This window comes from Muntiacus reevesi, chromosome 7 (genome assembly GCF_963930625.1).
Source record: "Muntiacus reevesi chromosome 7, mMunRee1.1, whole genome shotgun sequence".
Lineage (NCBI taxonomy): Eukaryota > Metazoa > Chordata > Mammalia > Artiodactyla > Cervidae > Muntiacus > Muntiacus reevesi.
Genome location: NC_089255.1, coordinates 27992738 through 28006707, shown reverse-complemented (window position 1 = coordinate 28006707; position 13970 = coordinate 27992738). Strand labels below are relative to the sequence as shown.

The 13970-nt window shown below is 43.5% G+C and overlaps 1 protein-coding gene across 1 annotated transcript in view; it reads left to right on the top strand.

Annotated features, from left to right (window-relative positions):
- RYR3 (ryanodine receptor 3) overlaps nucleotides 1-13970 on the top strand; it is a 368483-nt gene that overhangs the window by 223844 nt on the left and 130669 nt on the right. Inside the window, exons 40-43 of the mRNA XM_065942024.1 lie at nucleotides 681-795; nucleotides 2294-2423; nucleotides 3683-3786; nucleotides 5599-5734. Of these exons, the coding sequence (XP_065798096.1) occupies nucleotides 681-795; nucleotides 2294-2423; nucleotides 3683-3786; nucleotides 5599-5734 (485 nt within the window). The remainder of the gene's footprint in view (nucleotides 1-680; nucleotides 796-2293; nucleotides 2424-3682; nucleotides 3787-5598; nucleotides 5735-13970) is intronic.

Sequence of the window (13970 nt, the reverse complement as noted above, 5' to 3'; positions counted from 1 at the left end):
TATGTTTCATTTTGATCATTTTATTGAGTGCGTACTGTCCAAAAGTATTGTTGGTACCTAATACACAATTGCCTTAAGAAAAGGGTGCCCTACCATTTGGATAACTAAAGTACATAGAGACATAAATATAAGGGCAAGAGAACAAAAAAATAGAAGAACCTTAATACACAGAGGAAGAGAAATTCAGTGGTTTGGGCTGTCTCAAAACTATCACAAGCAACAACAAAAAAAAAAAACACCCGGGGGGCAGCTACTTAATGTCATCAGAAGGAAATGTTTAAAAGAAAAAAGTAGAAATGAATGAACATAAGATATTCCTATCAGCTAAAAAAGGCCCTCCACATATATTCCACCAACCTAGTACCTTCTGACCATCTTTCCAGCAGATGGCATGTACATTAGAAGTGAAAATTTTAGTCCCTCAATCATGTCCAACTCTTTGTGACCCTATGGACTGTAGCCTGCCAGACTTCTCGGCTCCTCTGTCCATGGAATTTTCCAGCCAAAAATACTGGAGTGGGTAGCCATTCCCTTCTCTAGAGGATCTTCCCAGCTCAAGGATCAAACTCGTACATTAGTTCATCCCAAATGTGTGTGCGTGTGCATTTGTGTATTCTCAGCCCTGAGTTGTCATAGCATTGAAATAAGCAAGTGCTGACTTCTCTCTCTGATTACCCTAGAGACATAATGAACAACAAGGTATTTTACCAGCACCCCAACCTCATGAGAGTCCTCGGCATGCACGAGACGGTCATGGAGGTGATGGTGAACGTGCTGGGTACAGAAAAGTCTCAGGTAATGCTCCAAGGAGAATTTAGCTTGAACTTGACCCCTGGGCCGGGTCATGTGAAGTGACCTCTTCACAGGCACGTGGTTGGTGCCCACTGCCTAGTGATTCTTCCCAGGGAGGGCACGGGGATAAGCACAAGGCCAAGAAGGAGCAGGGAGATGGGACCCAGCCAGTGTGAGAGTCCTTCTCACTCATTCCAGTGGGCTGTTCAGTCTCCTCCCATCCTCTTCTGCAGTCCTGCTCCTTCCAAGATGGAATTCCTCCAGGTTCCACTTGGGAGCCTGGTATGTCTGGTGCTGTGTCAGAAGGCAGTTTTAAAGGAGAACAGGGTCTTAATAATGATCCTGGCCTTGTTCCCACCAGAGTGTACATGTTTCCTGTCTGAGCCAAGCTCCTGATGATGTCGATTTCCTAGCCAGCCCTGCCATAAGGGGCCTGGGAGCTCCTGCTGCCATGGGGCAGGGTGTGCCAATAGGGCCCACCTGGGCAGGTGCTGCAGCTTGTCCAGGTCCTCCTCAGAGTCAGAGAGCTTAAGGCAACAGATAGGGGATGTTTTTAAATATTGGAAATTCTAGAGTACCTGGTCCTAGGAAAGCAGCACCAATGTTGACAGGTGAGCGTTGTGAAGGAAGAACACGGGAGCCCCATTCACCTTGCTCCTCATTTGCTTCCTTCTGATGTCTCAGGAAAGTGGACTCTCCCCAGAAGGCCTCTGAACAAACGTCTGTGTGCCTCAGCAAACAGACTAACTTTTAGAATCTTGCTTCCTAGAGCACGTTCCATGATTCTAAAAGTGGAAATCAAGGGCTTTCTTGGATCCTGAGCCAAGGTTAACACTGACACCATTTATTGAGCATGACTGATCAAACAGAGGATGCAGCCAGACCCTGGAGATGCTAATTACTTTGTTAAGCAGAGAAGCCAACCACTTTTGATGGTAATAGAAGTTGGCACTTTGGTGCTAAATTGTAAGAATCATGTTATGAATGCTCTAGGAGAGTGGTGATCAAGGACAGAGGTAATCGGGGATGGCTCACAGTCTGAGAGGATGATGCTGTTGAGGCTTCTACAACAGTAGAGGCCAATCTTTATGCAGAAGACTCAAGTTTGATACAGTGCTAGCTCTTATTTTCTGTGATCACCCATCTCCATTTCTGTTCCCTCCCTTCCTGCTCAGAAGCAGTGGTCTGATGTAGGGTTGAACAATTTCACAAGATATCTGAGGATGACTAGAATTCTGGCTTGACATCTATTTTTTTTTGAAAGAAAGATACTTCAGGACCTATAATTAGCTCTCGATATTTTTAGAAACCTCTTCTTAGGTGTGTATTCTCTGTCGCTCCTATGAAAAAGTCATGGAAACAACCGGAAGCAAGGAGAAAATTCTTTTTCCCAACTGTTCACAGCTTGCAAGGCTCCAACCTAAGACTCTTTGAAGTCAGCCTTTTCAGAAAGGCTTCTTGATAGATTCTTCCCCGTGACACTTTCTACTTCTCCCTACAGATTGCCTTTCCAAAGATGGTTGCTAGCTGTTGCCGATTCCTGTGCTATTTCTGTCGAATCAGCCGACAAAATCAGAAGGCCATGTTTGAGCATCTAAGTTACCTGTTGGAGAACAGCAGTGTTGGCCTAGGTAGGTCTTGTTATAATTTCTGCATTTGGCTCAGGGGTTACCCTTCCCCTGCTGGCCACTTAGGCAGTAAAAGGAAAGAAGTCACGTGTGTGCTATGGTATTTTTAAATCCTGGAGGAATTTTTAAATCCTGGAAGAAGGAATCCTGCCTGATCTTAAAACATGTGAGATAATAATAATACCATGTCTCTGCTCTCCAAACTAAGGAGAGAAGTCTCGGCCAACCAGCCGTGGTGACAGTAATGATGACAGATTTGTTTTGGCTTAGACACACAGTTTATAGTCACACAGTTTTGCCTCCTCTCTCTGGGGACCCGGGGTTCATGAAATGCTACCTGAGATTATGGATGTAGTCTGGAGATCCAGCGCCTCCCAGCCCATTCAGCTGACCAGGGAGCAGTGCTAATAAGACCAAGGTCATGGATCCAATCCCTTCTTGGCAGGCTGGCTGCAGGCGACATGCCTGTCCCATCAGCTAACCAGCCAGTGCTTTCATAGCTGCAAGGCAGACAGGCCAGGAGCGACTATGGACAAACAGTGTAAATCCAACACCACCGCTAGAAAACCAGTGCATGCACTTGCCTTGCTCACTCTTCTGTATGTAAACTAAATGAATTTGTGGAAGACACAAATACATTGTGTGCACGTGAAATCTGAAATCTCAGGTTTCCTGTTTGTCAAATGCAACCTCATGGGATTGCAAAGAGAGTTGTACACGACTTCAGGACTAAGCAACAACAAGCTTAGACTAATCAACCTTTTTATAAAATGCCACCTTAAGTTCTTCTAAATTTTAGCCCAAGAACCAAACAAAGGGAAATGAAAGACAACGGTGGTGACCTGATATAATTCTAAGAGCTAATCTGTTTCAGGGTATTTTTAAACTCTAGGTGGTGACCCCAGAAATGACCAAGTTATGTGAGCTTGGTTATCAAGTGACATCTGACCCTTTTGAATGGTCACCAAACGAGGGCCCAAGAACTTCCATGTTAGAAAAGCACTTGAAAATACGTGGTCCCAGTTGCTCCTATGAACTGATTTTCTAACTTCAGCTATATTCACGGTCAGTAATGAGTGTGGGGAGGAAGGATAGAAAACAACTGCTCTTGAATGGGGCAGGCAGCCCCGCTGTGAGGACAGCGATGTGTCCAGGTTTTGTGTTTGCTGACCTCTCCTGGCCATGACTGCGCACTGCAACCTCAGCTCAGCGCCGAGTGGCCTCTTTCTCCCTTTCTCTCCCCTTCCCTCCTTCTTCCTCAGCTTCCCCCTCGATGAGAGGATCCACCCCGCTGGATGTGGCCGCTTCCTCCGTGATGGACAACAATGAGTTAGCGCTGGGCTTAGAGGAGCCAGACCTCGAGAAGGTAACTGGCCTTGGGGAGGCACTGTGCTTGCTCTCCCCTGCTTGTAGCACGGCCAAGCCAAGGAAAAGCAGACCAAAGGCTGAGCCTGCATCAGAACCTCCTCAGCGAGTGAGGAAAGTGGGGCGGGATGTGAGTCCTGGGAGCCGTGTGATAATTAGGACCAGAGCGTCTCCTGTGGGCAGGACTTGCCAGCTCCACAGACACCTTCACCTTCTTCCTATCCTGTCTTCAGACTGTTTCCTTGACTGGACAGCTGACGCCACTGACAGTGCACTTTCTCAGTTTGGAGAGGAGCCATCTAGGCAGGAGGAGGGGGACGAGGAAAAGGCTGTGCACTGCCTGGTGGGTTTGGGAGCAGCTAGGAGCAGGCATCTGACCCCAACAAGGGGCTCAGGAAGGGCCCTCAGCAAAGAGGTGACCCCGAGGCTGGGCAGAAGCTACTCGGTCACATTGAAGACAATCTTGGGCCAGGAATGTTTGAATTTCAGAGACGAGAGCATGGTGTGCTTGAATTTCAGAAAGCTGGCTGTGACCAGATCTCTGAAGCTTGCGGGGAGTGCTGAGAAGGGAGGAGAAACAGAAATGAATGGGCCCCAGGCTGCCATTACTGCTAATAGCGGAGGTCCATATACCTGCAGAATCACTGTGTGCCAGGCCCCACTCAGAATTAGGTCACGTGATCCCCAGCACAAGCCTTTTTATCATTGCCCCAGTTACAGGAGAGGAAACTGAGGCATAGAGAGATTAGGTAACATCCTCAAAGTCATCGGGTTTGTGAGTGTCAGAGCCAGGGTCAAAGCCCTGGGCTCTAGAGGCTGCGCTGTTACCTGTGATGTTTTGGGACCTCACTATAGAGCCTCGAGCCCCAGAAACCACTGGAGGGCTTCAAGCAGAGGAGAAACACGACAGTTTTCTATGTTCTGGAACACGTCCTGGTTTTAGTGAGAAGTGGTGATTGGAATAGAAATAAGACAAACCCCACCCCACCCCATTACACACACGAATTCAGGAGCTGTGCGCCCAGCAGCCAGTTATGTGGTTGCTGTTCTGTGAATGCCCTGGGTATTCTTGGCCTCTGCCTCTGAAGGGACAGAGTTTAGTCAGACTTGGCTATTCATCCATTTAAATGGCCATAAATATCTGTTTTCATTTAGGTGATCTGATGATAACTGACACCTGTATTTAAAATTAGGTAATGATTCTCTCGTGATAAGACAGTGCCCCAGGGGGCTGTGCTCAGCACCCACCCTCAGCCACATTCACCTGTTCCCATGATAACTGCTCATCAGGGACCCTGAGCCTCCCTGGGAAGGGAGACCAGGAGGCAGGGAGAGCAGAGAGAGGGTACCCAGGGAAGTCTGCAGAGGAGGAGGAGGGCCCACCAGTCACCCAGCGACTGAACATTTTGGTTTTGAAATCCCATGGTCAAATGAACAGGGCCAGCCTGCATCCACCATTGTCTCCCCCGTGGCACCTTAGTTAGGCCAACTTTTAAATGCCATGTCCCTCTTGCCAGAACTTTTAAATGGCAGGTCCCTCTTGCCAGAACCGGGAAATCATAGCATATGGCTTATATCTACATAGCAGTGATCATCAGCCTTGTCAATTGCTTGGAAACAAAAATGAGTAAAAGGTTCCAATTTCAAATCTGCTAAATTATTTACTTGGAAAGTAGTGGGCTGTCTCCAGCTTCTAGAGAAATGAAAGCCCTTCAGTTCCCAGAATTGTGCATGCCTTACCAGCTATATAAAAAAACTTACATTAAAAAAAACCAACAAACCTGGGCACTTAACTTTGTTTTGTTCTTGGCAGGTGGTGACCTATTTGGCAGGCTGTGGCCTGCAGAGCTGCCCCATGCTTCTAGCCAAAGGATACCCTGATGTCGGCTGGAACCCCATTGAAGGGGAGCGCTACTTGTCCTTCCTGAGGTTTGCCGTCTTCGTGAACAGTGAGTCTCAGTTTTCCATGCCTTTCAGACCTAGGATGGCACAATCTCATTGCGTACTAGGGAAGGAAAATTCTTTGCACTGCTTCCTATTCATAAACATGATAGATTGTATAGGTAGGTGGCAACTGATAGAAAAACCTCTGGGACAATCAGGCTAGACAAGGATCAAGAGTGGAATCCAGTGGAGAGTGTCCTAAATGCTAGGACCAGAGCCTACAAGGAGCTCACTACATCAGCCTGGGCTTGTCACCTCTTCGTACCTCTTCTTCTAAAAGAGGGCGATTGTTAATATCTTGATCTCACTTGTTTCCCAGAATTAAATGCAAGTGTGTCTCTAGATTCTTAGTTCTGGATGAATGGTTGGATGGATGGGTGGATGATTGGATGGATGGATGAATGAATAAAAACATGGAAGAGCTGATAGCTGTTAAAGGTAACTAAACTCCCCCTAGGAAAAAAAAAAAAAGAATTGCTATAGAAACACTAAATATTCTTCTTCTTAATGCAAATCACCTCCCATTTATAGTGAATTCAAAGTTGACACAAATTCTCCTTTTCCACTAGTTTAATATGCTGAATATTGCATAAAATGAGTAATTTCTTAAAACTGCACCTTGTCTCCAGAATTTTGTCATGATATTAATACTGGCTTACTTGTATTTACATTATAGTTACAATCTTTCTCCCTTTTCCCATTTTGGAGTTTCTGGCTAACAAACCTAGCTGGGCTAGTTAAGTGACTGCAGAGAGGGATTTCAGCTAATAAGCAGTCATGCCGATTGTTCTATGAGAATTCACCTAAAAATATATTGGTATCACGTGATCATTATCTTGCCATGTGCTCTTCTTGTCTCCTCCTCCCCAAGCCCCTGCTTATTTTCCTACATCCACGCTGCATATTTTCCTACATTCCAACATGCACGCTGTTCTTAATATTTGGATGGTTTCTGGTGTCCCGGTTTTTTCCCTTTCTTGACTTGGTCACAGACCTTGAGATGTTTGTCTTTTGTTCTCCTAAGACTCGTCCAGCAAAGTTTTCAGGGATTTGGGTTTTCTGCTTCTCTCTGCATCTTCCATACCTACTATCTGTTCATCATCAGCATTACTAAACTCCCATTTTCTTCCTCTGCAGTCAATTTCAGAGTATCCTCTGATAGCCTGTTTTATTTCTAGTCCAGATGATTGCATATCCTGAATTAATGCAGAGTTATTGACTGATGGGACTTAGCAGCAGCAGCAGCCTTGTGGTAATAATGAGGCTTCCCTTGTAGCTCAGACGGTAAAGCGTCTGCCTACAATGCGGGAGACCTGGGTTCGATCCCTGGGTCGGGAAGAACAACTGGAGGAGGAAATGGCACCCCACTCCAGTACTCTTACCTGGAAAATCCCATGGACGGAGGGGCCCGGTAGGCTACAGTTCATGGGGTCACAAAGTCAGACACGACTGAGCGACTTCATTTCACTTCACTTCATTGTGGTAATAAAGGGAATTTTGTGTAGATTTTAAAGATTCAGAAAGTCCATCAAATTCTATAAATAGACTGTATGACACATACCAGATCCAGGAAAAACCCATTTATTCATCTTAGCCAACTTCACTGGAAGATCAAGGGTTTTATGAGTCAGTTAGTGGGACTGTCTACTTGGGTTATGAAGGTTGAGGAATCCACTGGCTGTTTTCTTACCCAGATGGCTGAATTCCAACACTTGCTTTTGCTTATGTGGTACAACCATATTCAACTAAACTCTGAATCAATGCTCGGTCCACCTTCTTTGCTTTCAGATTGTTTTATGCCTTTTTAATATACTCTACAGTATAATTTCATAATGCAATAAACTGCAAATCTATTAGACCATCAGTAGAACGATATGTGCACTTTAACCTTTATTGTGTCTCTTATCATGTGAAGGTCACATTTGGTTTTGGCAAAGGTTATTGGCTTCTGCTTTGAAGGAACTGACAGTCTAGTAAGGGGAACAGACATGGACAGAGGTCACTGTAATAAGGAGTGGAGTAAGGTAGGGACAGAGTGCTAGCGGGTTTCATGAGGGGATACTCACATCCTGTTGAGATCAGAAAAGACCTCTTGGGGAGGTAATATTAGAGATGAGCTTTGAAGGGTCGGATTTCCAGGTGCTGAGATGCAGGAGAGGAGCCAGTTGAACAGTGGCCTGAGGACTAAAGCACATGTGCTCAGGAAACAGTGATCAGCTGGTCTGCAGGGTAGATGCATGGATGACAGTGCTAACAGACAGGTGTAAAAGGTAGGCAGGCAGCTCTGATGGGGAGAATTTAAATGCCACGCTGAAGAGTTTAGTCTTGATTCAGTGTGCAGAGACCTGGGGAACCTTTTCACCAGAAGAAAGACTGGCAATCACCAGGAACTTCTGTGCCCAGGTTAGGATAATGAGTTTCTGAATTGTAATGGTGGTGATGGGAAGGGGATAGAGGAGATCTATGTGAAATAAGTAATAGAGACTGAATTTATCAGACCTGCTGGTGGTGGTGATTATAATGTCTGAGTCCTGGGTATGTGGACATAAGGCAAAAAAACAGGTCACTTTAGAGCTTAGAGAATTAAGGGTAGGGAGAAAAGAAATAAGGATGGTCAGAAGGACAGAATGGTTTGAGATGGAGGGTCAAGAACTTGTGTAGTTTGGGGAATGATTTTGCAGTGTGTGACCCCCCAAATGGAGATGCCCCAAATTGAGGCTATAGAATAGAGATCAATCATGAAACATATTGGGACCAAGTGGACTTGCAGGTCACCCGCAGTTGAAATGGTCCAGGGGAAGACATAGAAGAGAGAGGGATTCATATGAACAAACTTATTCATTTAATTTAACAACCCAGTGAGTTAGATACAGTTATCATCATCATTTTATGGATAAATACCCTGATGCTTAAAGCCATTAATAAGTACCTTTGCCAGAATCACACAGCTAGTAGACTTTTGTGAGGATTTGAACCAGAACAGTTTGGCTCCAGAGGCCAAACTTTACTCAAACCATTATATGGCATTGCCTTGTAAACACTGTCTCCCTAATGAACAAGGAGAAACAGCACTTTCTCCTTTGAGCAGATCAAAAATTGTGGAATTGTTTAATTTCTGTTTGGTGCTAGTGTTTAAAAAAATTTTTTTAAGCCAAATCAAAATCTCTTGCTATATCAAAATAATAGAATTAGAAAATTCTTTTCTAATGTTATTTTACTAGTTTCTATTAATGTTGGTGTTAAATCTTCTTAAACAAGATTTGTCTTTAAGAGAACTTCTTAAAGCATATGATTTTCTCCACTTTATTTTTATTAGCTTGCTGGGAAACCTTGGGTAGTGTTTAACTCTAGGAGGACTAAAGTTGAGAAGTTTCTATTAACCCAGCAGTTGCAAACTTTATAGCCTCTCTAGACACAGAGGTGTCTGGGTGTGTGATTAATCCCTTCCTAAGGTAGATACCAAGTAGGAAAAGATTCCTTACAGATCCACAAGAGAAAGGGGAAAGTTGGGAATTCCCTGGCAGCCCAGTGGTTGGGACTTGGTGCCTTCATTATTGAAGATCTAGGCGCAGTCCTTGGTCAGGAAACTAAGATCCCACAGACCATGGGGCACAGTCCAAAAAAAAGAAAAAGAAGGGGAAAAGTCAATCTGTGCTTCCTTAGAGTCCTTGGAGTGTCTCAGTGTATCTTCCTCAGGCTGCAGACTTATCTGAAGAACACAGTGTGTCCAGCTTTACTGAATCTGTCTCCCTAGGCAGCTTGATCATAACTTGGACATCCATCATGTGACATGTGAAGAGTACATGAGGGTCTATGAGAAGTGACAGGAGACGTGCACGAGATGTTCTGCCCTGAAGTCATTTAAAGTCCAAGCAGCAAATAGAGCAAACCAAAGTAAAATGATCAAAAACATTATATACATACTAAAAACTCAACTACACTCACCTACATAGTGACACATGTGATTGTTGGCAGGCCAAAAATGATGGTGCTTATTGGAATCTTGGAATATAAGAATGCCTGGGGAAGAAGGCAGATTGTTGAACAGGCAGGATGTTGTTGAACAACATCCTGAAGAAAGAAATGAACCTAGTTTGACAGAGTAATCAGGGGAGAACATACTGAGAGGCGTTGAGCTGGGAGCCAAAAACCTTTTAGGGTATGACATTTATATCTCAGTAATGCTGAAAAAAAGGTCTTTTAGGATCAAGAATACAAATTTAGCATGATAGATTTGGAGGGCATAGTAGGTACAGATGCTTAAAAGAATCATCTGTTCTGTATTCATGTTTTTAGAGTCAGAAAAAATGTAATAACCATTCTTCATTGTGATTGGTATTGATGACTGGGGATGGTTAAGATTAAAATGTCTTAAGATTTTGTTCTTGTTGTCAAATTTATAATCCTAGGAAATGGACAGCCTCAGTTCTTGCAAACAATGGCTGATAATTGCGTTAGTAATGCAGTGATGGATAATCACCCTCAGCATTCCATTTGACTCTTTCAAGCCTCTAAGTGATATTAACAAGAGGCTTGAGCATACAGGGTTAGATCATTCAGACATGGACCGTGTTCTCATTAAATACCCGGTCTAGTATGAAAAATACAGATACCAAAACATTCATTAATTACACTTGTGTACAATGCTTTAAGAAAGAAGATGGGGTGTTTGAGAGAATTAGATCCTCTGGAACTTTCAAGTTTAAGCTGATCCTCAGGGACAAAATGGAGTTGCATAGGTCAAGGTTTTATGTCAAAGGAATGGAAAAGAAGAGAGCATTCCAGGCAGAAGAACTTAAAATAGGGATTGTGGTTAGAATACAGACAGTAAGAAAAGCAGTGGGCAGTCATTACATTCTCATTAATCATTCCTGTGATGAGAATGACTGCTTAGGATTAAAATGGGGAGAATCATTCCATTTCCATGCAACTTCTCAGGAACATTGAAAACAAGGTAGTAATTCGAAGGCAGTGTTGAGAGACTTTGAAGAGAAGCTCTGTGAACATGCACAGTTATTAAGCTTATTATTCATTTGGAACTCCAGCAAAAACACTGTTGTAAGCCCTTGGGCAAAACTAGTTTACCTCAGATCTCCCTCTCCCTTGAAAAATGCCCTCAAGATCAAGTATTCCTCTTCTCTCCTGGGGAATTGGTTGGCACCCCAGCTTACTGAGCTAGCGGTAATTAGAAGAGACTGTTCTCTTCTCTTTTAATTAGACCAACCTTTCTACCTTGCGAAACCTTGAGAAATCCTTTTCCTTGGTCCCTTCTCCAATTAGCATCAATGGTTGCACTTCAGTTCCTTCTTCTTGCAGAGTGCTCTCTGCATCCCCCACGGATGACCAATATCCAGTGATCAAGCTATAGCTTCCTCGGTCCATTGTACCAGCCAACCTAATTAGCTTAGATCTGGCATCTGGTCCCATCGCTTCATGGCAAACAGATGAGAAAATAATGGAAACAGTGAGAGACTTTATTTTGGGGGGCTCCAAAATCACTGCAGATGGTGACTGCAGCCATGAAATTAAAAAACGCTTGTTCCTTGGAAGAAAAGGTATGACCAACCTAGACAGCATATTAAGAAGCAGAGACATTACTTTGCCAGTGAAAGTCCATCTAGTCAAAGCTATGGTTTTTCCAGTAGTCATTTATGGATATGAGAGTTGGTCTATAAAAAAAGCTGAGCACTGAAGAATTGATGCTTTTGAAGTGTGGTGTTGGAGAAGACTCTTGAGAGTCCCTTGGACTGCAAGAAGATCCAACCAGTCCATTCTAAAGGAGATCAATCCTGGGCATTCATTGGAAGGACTGATGCTGAAGCTGAAACTCCAATACTTTGGCTACCTGATGCAAAGAACTGACTTATCGGAAAAGACCCTGATGCTGGGAAAGATTGAAGGCAGGAGGAGAAGCGGACGACAGAGAATGAGATGGTTGGATGGCATCATTGACTTGATGGGCATGAGTTTGAGTAAGCTCCTGAAGTTGGTGATGGACAGGGAAGCCTGGTGTGCTGCAGTCCATGGGGTCGCAGAGTCGGACACAACTGAGCAATTGAACTGAACTGAAGACATAAGATTCAGATAAAATAAGGCTGTCTTGGCAAATGAATTTCAATAGCAAACTCAATACAGAACTCACAGTCTTAATTCTTCAAATCCTTTTGGACATTGTGGTCCACATTCCGTCAAACTTCATGACACTGATCACTTTGGAAAGAACAAAGTTAATTTCAGCATACTGGTTAAGACAAGGGTTGACCCATAAGTGTTTCCATTCTGAGAACTGAAAGAATCTGGGCATGGTGTTTAAATAAGCTTGACTAATAGGGTTGAGTTTTTTCCTCCATTTTTGACACTTAAAATGTCAAAGCTTTAGCTTCATTTTTCTTGTAATAGGAAATGACAACTGGGACTGTGGATATATGTGCTACCTGATAGGTGTTGAGGGTCAACAATATTTGAAAGTAGTCAACTGTGAGTTACATCTGTAACTAAAAATACTTGCTTTCAGATATACTGATTCTCCTAGTGCTTTTCTTTAGGTATCCCTCTGTGAATAAATTCTATCATGTATAAATGCTAGACTCACCTCATGGAAAACATGTCCTTAGAACTAACATCACTTCTTTATCTGAACTCCTCTGTAAACAGTACAATGTCAACCTCCCCTTGGGTTCCTTTCATTCCTGATTCATTATAGCCTATCATTATTATGATTATTTTACCCTGTTAGCATCTCCTGAGAATTTTCTTCACATGGATTCTGGTTTAGTTAAAGACAAATTCTGTTTTGATATTATATTAGATGGAACTTGAAGAAAAACTTCTTTACAAAAAAATTTAGTCTCTTCTTGAAGGATTGAGTTATAAAATAGTGAATGCATGCTGATGGACTGTATAAATTCCGTTTAATGAAATTCTATTCTGAATCTAATTACACAGTTCTAAAACTTATGTTGGTGTATACTTAACAATCTTGAATTTTACCTGTGGTATAAAAGGTCAAGTGATAAAAGAGGATGTCAGCAGGCCACGCTTAGACCAGGAATACTGGCAGACTGTCCAGGGCTGTGAGACACAGCAGTGTGTTCACTGTGAGTTTGAGTGGGCACAGGTTAATTTTAAGTATTTGGAAGCAAGCTCAGCCCTTTTAATGCTGTGGACATGATGGAAGAAATCTCTGCACATGGGTAAGACTAATAGACTCACCCTAAAACTAGAAATATCAATATCCTCAGATATGCAGATGACACCATCCTTATGGCAGAAAGTGAAGAAGGACTAAAGAGCCTCTTGATGAAAGTGAAAGAGGAGAGTGAAAAAGTTGGCTTAAAGTTCAACATTCAGAAAACTAAGATCATGGCATCCGGTCCCATCACTTCATAGCAAATGGATGGGCAAACAGTGGAAACAGTGGCTGACTTTATTTTTCTGGGCTCCAAAATCACTGCAGATGGTGACTGCAGCCATGAAATTAAAATATGCTTACTCCTTGGAAGGAAAGTTATGACCAACCTAGACAGCATATTAAAAAGCAGAGACATTACTTTGCCAACAAAGGTCCCTATAGTCAAGGCTGTGGTTTTTCCAGTGGTCATGTATGGATGTGAGATTTGGACTATAAAGAAAGCTGAAAGAATTGATGTTTTTTAACTTTGGTGTTGGAGAAGACTTTTGAGAGTCCCTTGGACTGCAAGGAGATCCAACCAGTCCATCCTAAAGGAGATCAGTCCTGGGTGTTCATTGGAAGGACTGATGTTGAAGCTGAAGCTCCAATACTTTGGCCACCTGGTGCGAAGAGCTGACTCACTGGAAAAGACCCTGATGCTGGGAGGGATTGGGGGCAGGAGAAGAAGGGGACGACTGACAATGAGATGGTTGGATGGCGTCACTGACTCGATGGATATGGGCTTGGGTGAACTCCAGGAGTTGGTGATGGACAGAGAGGCTTGGCAAGCTGCGGTTCACGGGTTCGCGGAGAGTCGGACACGACTGAGCGACTGAACTGGAAACTAGAAGAGGCACGAGTATCTCAACAGGACAAATGAGACTCAGTGAGCTGGTGCAGTATGCCTGCTCACACAGGGATTTGCTAAAAATCTGGAGGAGAAGCCAGGTTTTATGGGTTCCCATTCAAATGCGCCACTTTAAGTTGATTCATAAAAATGTTCATTACACAGGACTTAAACTCTTGTGATAGTTTTAAAATACATCTATAAATTCTTCCTTGTACCTCCC